Below are 8,690 nucleotides of genomic sequence, written 5' to 3' on the forward strand. Positions count from 1 at the left end.
GTCTGTGAGGTATGAAAGGTGGAATCTGATTGGTTGCTAGGGGCAACTGGGCCAGTTTTACTTTACACCATGTTTGATAAATCTCCCCCTATGTGTATACACTCCGTCCGGGATTCCCTCAGCTGCAGCACTACGTGAGTTCCGTAGTAATCACGGCTGTTGTTGCCGATTTACTATTACTACGGAACTTACGTAGTGTGAACATAGCCTCACCCTGGTGTGTGGACTGGTCTTTAAGTCATGAACGATAAGTTAAACGATATTAAAGAGATCAAAATAACACATTTTTGGAGCAATTTATCTTAATGTGTAAATGACAATCATTTAAAACCACAAACAATTGGTAAACAATCATTTAGGGGACTTATCTGCTTGTGTAAAAGATCATTAGGGTTTGTGCACACAGGTAAGAACCACAAGGATTTCTGATTCAAAACCCATGCCTTAAAAAACATCTAATTTTAAATGGGTTATCAAGGAGGAGAAAAAAAAGCACAGCTACTTTCTTGGAAAAACAGCGGCACCCCTGATCCCAGGTTGTGTGCGGTATTAGTTTTTTTTCAGAAATCAATAGTCCAGGCGATTTTAAGAAACTTTGTAATTGAGTTTATATGCCATTATCTGCATTTAAAAAGCCTTATCCAGGTCCCCCCTCCTTCCTCTTTTCCATCCACTGCAAAAAATCAGGAAATTGTGACTTGTTGCATCAGACGTACCCAGTCTGTTCTATAGAGAGGTGAGGGGGGAGGAGGAAGGAGGGAGTTAGCTGACAGCAGAAAGCAGATAACAGAGGATTACAGGCAAGGAGCTGGGTGACAGCTGTAATCACAGCTCAGAGAGGTCAGTGGTGACTGTCAGAGGAGATAGAGGGTGATGGATTTGTAGATTTACTCTTTGTTGTCCTGTTTTGGTCTTTTATTTAGCTCTCTCCTTAAGAGAACAGTGAAGACAGGGGGGAGAGCTTGAAACTGCTTTTTTTCATGATAAAAATGCATTTTTCGGCTAATAAACCCAATTACAAAGTTTCTTAAAATCGCCTGGACTATTGATTTCTGAAAAAAAAAAAAAAAAAAGTCACGACAGTGACACTTTAAGCTCCATTCAACTCAATAGAGCTGAGATTAAAAACCACACCCAAACTGAGAACAGAAAAGGTGCTGTTTCAGGAGGAAAGTGGCTATGTTTTTGTAAGTTTGGATAACCCCTTTAATATAGAAAATGTGGTACCACAAAATAAGATGAGTGACACTTTACTCTTACGAGTAAGAGCTGCAAAGGTGGCACTGAGCTGCAGCATACATGCCAACTCCCTCTCCTACCAGCACTGGCTTTCAACACTGAGCCGTTTAACTCAATCATGCAGGGCAGAGAGGGATGGAGGGGGGGGGGGGGGTGCATGCTGCAGCTCAGCACAGCCTCTTGAGCATTTTACATCTTTACATCATTTCCTTATCAGCTATCTGCCCATGTTTACAGCTCTGAGTATGATAATAGCACCACTATTGTCCTCAGTTTGGGGCTAGTATTACAGCTCAGTTCAATTAAAGTAAAAAAATTTGAATTACACTTACACCCTCGGGACAGTGGTGGTGCTATTTGCAATAATGTAAATGTGCTTTTTCTAATCCTCAGTAGCCCCTTAGACCTCTTATGGACTCATGACGTACTGGTATGCCATTAAGCCTAGCGTCTCTATGAAGCAAGCTGCACTTGCTTTCTAAAGGGTAAAGGTTATTTCCACTCCGTCAATAATGGGAAGCATTAGTGACAAGAGCGGCTCAGGCAGACTCTATGAGAAGAGCGCTAATAATAATGATCAATGCTATGCAATGGCATAGCACTGACCAGTGTAAGCAATCAAATTATTACTTGTAATAGTCCCCAATGGGAAAGTGTAAAAAAAAATAATAATTGAAAACATGACAAAGCCCCTCCCAAAATAAAAATTTAAATTCCCCCTCCCCCAGTTTACAAATAAAACATGTAAAAATAATAAATACACAAATAATTAATTAACCATATTTGCTATTGCAGCGCGCACAATCAGATCTAGCACAATATAACAATAGTGTTGCTGATTTTTTTTTGTCACATTATCAGAAAAAAAATTAATAAAAAGTGATCAAAAATTCCCATGTACACTAATATAGTACTACTAAAAACTATAGACTATGGCACAATAAATGACCCCTCAAATAGCCCTGTAAATGCTATGACTCTTAGAAGGTGGGGAGGAAAAAAAAAAAGAAAAATGCAAAAATGAAAATTGGCCTGGTCCTTAATGGGATACCCTGGAGAAATAAAAATGTAGAAATTGCAAGTCTTTCAGTACTTATCTGCTGCTGTATGTCCTGCAGGAAGTGGCGTATTTTTTTTTAGTCCGACACTGTTCTTTCTGCTGTCCATGTCAGGATCTGTCTAGAGTTGTAGCAAATCCCCACAGAAAACCTCTCCTGCTCTGGACAGTTTCTGTCACAGAAAGAGATGGAAGCAGAGAGAACCATGTCAGGACAGAGAGCAGATGATAAGTACTGGAAGACTGGATATTTTTATGTAGAAGTAATTTACAAATCTGTATAACTTTCTAACACCAGTTGATTTCAAAACATTTTTTTTCTCAAGAGGACCCCTTTAAGGCCCCTTAAAAGCCACTGTGTCCTCAAGAGGTTAATTTAATAGCCTATTATGTGCTTTATTATTTATTTTTTTTTTTACCTATTTCAATGTTTAACCGCTTAGCGACACATGACGTACCTGGTACGTCATGGTGCCGCAGGGGGAGTTTGGAGAGGGGTCCCGCCGGAACTCCGCTCTGAACGGCACCGCTCCCGGCTCTATTAGCCAACACGGGTCCCGTTGTCACGCCGGCTACTTAAGCACTTCAATGCAGCTGTCAAACCCCCGCGATGCGTTTCGTTCTTCTGGCCGGCCAGGGCCTCAGCGTTGCAATGACGCTGATCCCGGCTCGGCAATACATTGCACTGGCCTGCAGCAGGCCAGTGCAATGGATCACAGATCTGATGGATCTTTGCTGTGTATATACACAGCGTTGATCTCTATGAGAGATCAATGCTGCGTATATACAAGTCCCCCAGGGGAACTTCTAGTTACAGTAAAAGAAAAGTAAAAAAAGTGTTTTTATTAATAAAAAAATCTCCTCCCCTAATAAAAGTCCAAATCACCCCCCTTTTCCCATTTTATAAATAATTAAAAAATAAATAAATAAAATAAATAAAATTTAGTATCGCTTCGCATGTAATCGCCCGAACTATTAATTAATCACATTACTGATCTCACACAGTAAACGGTGTAAGCGCAAAAAAATTCCAAAGAGCAAAATTGCGCATTTTTGGTCGCATCAAATTCAGAAAAAATTTAATAAAAAGTGATCAAAAAGTCGTATATGTGCAAACAAGGTACCGATTGAAAGTAAAGATCTTGGCGCAAAAAATGACACCTCACACAGCCCCATAGACCAAAGGATAAAAGCGCTATAAGCCTGGGAATTAAGCGATTTTAAGGAACATATATTTGTTAACAATGGTTCGAATTTTTTAAAAGCCATCACATAATATAAAAGTGTGAACAGTGTTCTAGGAGAGCTGACTAATTTTTTCCTTTTTTTTCTGTTTTCCAGTTGGGGGAGTGGCTGCCTCTATTTGGTCGTGCACTCCACCTGTCTCACCCAGGTGATGCAATTATTTTTGCAGGTATTAGACGGATCTTGCATGCCCAGAGCATAGGCGTGTTATACGCCATGGAGAGGCCATAGTGTACATACAGTGTAGGGTCTGCCTCGATATGAGTCCACCTTATCGTGGTGAGGCAGTTTACGCTGTTTGCAAATAGTAACCAAGAGACTCATTATTTTTGTGGGAATTTTTTGGGCAGTTGGGGGGGCTGTTTTTAATTATTTTCATGTCTATGGTGGGTCTGTATCTTGCTGTTGCGGTGAGCTGTTGCATTTTTCTGTGTTTTTGTGTGTTTGCAATATAAAAGTTATACATGTTACATATCGTAGTAATCGTAACAACTTGAGGAACATGCATAACAAGTCAGTTTTACCATAGGGCAAACGGCGTAAATACATAACTCCCCGAAATCCAAACAAATTCCATTTTTTTCCAATTTGACAGCGCAAATGATTTTTTTTCCGGTTTTGCAGCATATTTTATGAAAAAATAATGCCTGTCATTGCAAAGTACAATTGGTTTCGCAAAAAATAAGTGCTCATATGGGTCTCTCGGTGAAAAAATGCAAGTTCTATGGCCTTTTAAACATACAGATGTAGCCAGGGTTAACATGATCCCTGACGCAACAATAGTGTCAGGGAGCTGTGTTAAGTCAATTAGAAAGTTGAATTAAACGCATCATTGTGATCAAAAGTACAAAAGCAAAAGTGCAAAAACGAAAATTGGCTTTGACCTTAAGGGGTTAATTTTATAAAGTTAGAAATCCTCATGATATGCAGAACAAACTGATATTATTTACAGTTTATTGATGAAGACTACACACATATGGGGAGATTTATCAAACATGGTAAAAAGTGAAACTGGCTCAGTTGTCCCCAGCAACCAATCAGAGTCCACCTTTCATTTTCCAAAGCATCTGTGAGGAAGGAGAAGTGGAATCTGATTGGTTGCTAGGCGCAACTGAGCCAGTTTCACTTTACATCATGTTTGATAAATCTTCCTCTTTGTCTATGGCACAACCAAGAGTCGTGGGACTCTTGGTGCCCAATGAGATGGTACCAACACAAAAACCATAACATACGTGTACACCTGCCACTGAAAACACTGCTGTCAATATTTCGAATTTTAATTAAATCAGCATTCTGGAATTATATAACTGATATGATTTGCTAATTCTTGTTCACCTTTAGAGAGAAAAAAAAGAAGAAAAAGAAAGAAAGGAATGGCTGACAGGCTGTGTGTCTCATGCATATCCACAGCGGTAACAATAGAATGTATCTGCATTTCCGTCTGTATTCTCTGTGTTATTAGCAATGCTCCAGGATGTTTTCAGTATGAAATACGGCTCGGATCAGACTTTTAAATGAAATAAAAGCATGCAGGTACTTACTCTTGTGTTTCCAGCTGTCTTTTAAGTTCTGAAAGTAGTGCTCGCTGTTCAACACCATTTTCCTTTACAAACTGAAAAAAAACATTAAATGGCTGTGAGCATTAAGGCATACTGATTTTAAGGCTAGCGGGTGAGATTGTTATGTTGGCGCTGCTTTCCCCATTTTATTTCCCTAATTTTAAACTGAAAATATTACCTTTCTAGGGTCTGCGTGGTAAACAACAAATCAAAATCTTTTTTATCTTTTTTTTTTTTTTACACAACACATTGAGCTAGAGACTGTTACGCAGGCAAACATTTTTACAGTTACAGGGACAATGCAACATGTTCTAGTTTTGTCCTAACCATTTTCTACTTAGAAATATCCGTTTCTGACCAATACATTCAGTCTTAATGGTCTGGGTGTTCAGACCCTTACCGATCACTAGGAGCAAGAAGAAGTGAACAACTGAGCGCTTCACTCCCCATCACATCAATCTATCTATTTCATTGCAGCAGAGAAGTTCCATTATAATTTCATGGAGTGTAACTATCTGGTTTGATGGTCAAGACGTGGAGTAAAGTGCCTAGCCGTGTGCTTCTAACGTCCATATCTAAAGATCAGTGGGAAGCTCAACACTTGCCTGATCAATCCAAACTTTTCATATGTTTATGTGACATATCAAAACTAAAGACAATTTTAAACATTTAAGGGTTATCAACGCTTTGACTCTGGTCCCTACAATACAAGTTTCCAAGGTGTTACATACATTAAGATGAACAGTAGAGATGAGCGAGTAGAGAAATATTCGACTTTCGAGAATTCGAATCGAATAGGCACAGAGATTCGACTATTTGAAAGAATATTCAATACCATTATAGTCTATGGGAAAAAAATTCTCGGTACTTGGAAACCTAAATCCGACCACTTGGAGGTCACCAAGTCCCCCATGAGATCTCCCTAAACTATGCCAACACCTCCGGAGTGACACTGGGACATCAGGGGGAGCATGCCTGGGTGCACCCAACATCCCAAAATCGCAGTATAATGCCACTCTCCGCAGTTGCAAATGAAAAATATTTGCGAACGCTTTACGAATGTTTACGGCAACGTTTACACATTTCCTTTGTATTTCTTGTGCAGCATTACATACGCGATTCCAATGTTCGTCCGTAGAGCGTCACAATATTCGCGCATATCACGCATCATGCTGTACGAACGTTACTGGAACAGTATGTATGACGTGCCTTTTACTAGGCTACTGGAACAATAGCTACACGTGCCTTTTACTAGGCTACTGGAACAATAGCTACACGTGCCTTTTACTGGGCTACTAGAACAATAGGTATCACATGCCTTTTACTGGGTAACTGGCACAATAGGTATCACTTGCCTTTTACTGGGCAACTGGCACAATAGGTATCACGTGCCTTTTACTGGGCAACTGGCACAATAGGTATCACGTGCCTTTTACTGGGCAACTGGCACAATATGTATAACGTTTATGTGCCCTTAGTGGGCTAAACCAGGGACACTATAAGTCACTTGTACACACAGGGTACTGGAATGAATACAGCTGATGCTGATGCTGCTGTTATATCATCTATGTCTTAGCACTGAGAAGTGCTTTTGATTCAAAAATGACTTTTTCGTTGGATATTAGCCCAGAAAAGAACTTTTGGGTTTAGTAGTAATTCTGCCTAAAACGCTACTAAACGCTCTCCCTGCTCCAAGATCTTTCCCTGGCTAGGTTGAAAGCGCATCTGCGGTCGAGAGGCGGAAGTCAATTATTAAATATTCGAGGTCATGTGGTTCAGCCTTCCAATGAGAATAGACGCGGTTTTCGCGCTGCATGTGTACTCCCAGGGTCCCTCACGGCCTCCCTGCATGGTGATTGGATTAAGGAACTGCGATGGGAGGGCTTTTGAATGTTTCCTGCGTATTCGTCACACTACTCCAATATTCGATCGAATACCATCTCGATCAAATCGTATTCGCTCACCTCTAATGAACAGTAGATGTAGATCTACTACCAGATATAGGACACTGATGCTTTAAGCCCCTATTAAACGGACAGGGCCCATCTGATGTAAACGAGTCGAGATTTCCTGATAATGAGCAGTGAATGAGAGAGAGGAGGGGGGGGGGGGACCTGGGGAAAGTCTTTTTGAATGCAGATAATGGCATATTTGCCTAATAAACCCAATTACAAAGTTTCTTAAAATCGACTGGACTATTGATTTCTGCAAAAAAAATTAAATGACAGTGATACTTTAGGTTGAAATATAAAAACATTTCAATCTACAGTCCACAAGTACTGTACTACCACAACTGTGTTATGACAAACAAAACATCCCCCTCCTCTACTCCAGTTAAAGGGGTGGTCTTAAGCCAGTCAAGCCCTTTTAAGCTGCAGCTACAGCCAGCCATTTTCCATATACTGTATAGCTAATGGAGTAATGTATTCAATACCTGACAAAGTGGGAGCCATGGAGGTACAGTAAATGTGGTCCATGTAGAGATACGTTAGCATCCGATATTGACAGGGTGCCCATGTATTTGTGGTTCAGGAGGCACAATCATAAGTGTACCCGGAGCTGGTAAATTGGTCTCCAATACATACAGGGACATTCTTACCTTTAGTTTTTTATTTTCCTCTTTCAACTCTTCCATCTCTGATTTAAGTCTGTTAACCGCCGCAGACAACATCTCTTCTCTTTTTTGGAATTTACTAAAAAAAATTTAAAAGGGTATACATTTTATACTTACAAAATAAACTAAATGAAAAGTTTCCATTTCCTAGTAACGAATTCTAGGGCTTTTTTTTTTTTCCTCCTGGAAATATTTGAATAACCGTCATGTCCCTACATACTGTGATAATATCCGATCAGAGTTATCAATGTCAGATTCTGTAGACAAGGAAAGTGGTACCAATGGTAAAATGCATTTGTAACATTATGCTGTCAACTTAAAGGAAGACTAATGGTGTGTTTACACAGACAAATTTATCGGACAGATTATTGAAGCCAAAGCCAGAAATAGACTATAAATAGACTTATTCTAGACTTGTTCTCATTTCAAATTTATTCCTGGCTTTGGCTTCAAGAATCTGTCAGATAACTGTCTGTAAACACACCATTACAGGGGAATGACACAGTTAAAGGGGAATAAAGTTATTTATGTGGGAGAGGTGTTCGGCCATATTTAATTCACTATGATCTAATCGATTCTAAAGATACAACATCTTCTCGATAAACCTTATAGGAATGTTTGGCACAGTGATTCCACCAACTGTTCATTGGCTCTGGGGTATGACAATAAGAAGCAATTCTCACTGCGATTGGTGTAGAGATGGAGAGGGGAGGAGGGGGTGAGGTCAATGACTTCCTGGTGAGACTGTGACAAATTTGTGTGTAAACATAATAGACAAGAAAAGGAGAAAGAGCTGCAGGGGGAGGGAGGGGGCAGCAGCTGTAATCAATGATAAGTCAGGTGGTATATCTCAGACTCCCAGCAATGCGTTTACACAGAGAGATTCATCTGACAGATTATTGAAGCCAAAGCTAGGAATGGATTTGAAAATATGAGAAATCTCAGTCTTTCCTTTATGACCTGTTCTCTGTTTATA

At 39.9% G+C, this 8,690-nt stretch overlaps 1 protein-coding gene across 4 annotated transcripts in view; it reads right to left on the reverse strand.

The window, feature by feature from the left end:
* Positions 1–8,690, reverse strand: part of LOC138783143 (polyamine-modulated factor 1-binding protein 1-like) — a 279,398-nt gene that overhangs the window by 26,236 nt on the left and 244,472 nt on the right. For all 4 annotated transcript variants that reach the window (XM_069957440.1, XM_069957441.1, XM_069957443.1 and 1 more), the window contains exons 23-24: positions 7,700–7,793; positions 5,083–5,153 (exon numbers count right to left, since the gene is read on the reverse strand). In XM_069957440.1, coding sequence (XP_069813541.1) covers positions 5,083–5,153; positions 7,700–7,793 — 165 coding nt within the window. The remainder of the gene's footprint in view (positions 1–5,082; positions 5,154–7,699; positions 7,794–8,690) is intronic.

Source organism: Dendropsophus ebraccatus, chromosome 2, assembly GCF_027789765.1.
Source record: "Dendropsophus ebraccatus isolate aDenEbr1 chromosome 2, aDenEbr1.pat, whole genome shotgun sequence".
NCBI classification, from domain to species: domain Eukaryota; kingdom Metazoa; phylum Chordata; class Amphibia; order Anura; family Hylidae; genus Dendropsophus; species Dendropsophus ebraccatus.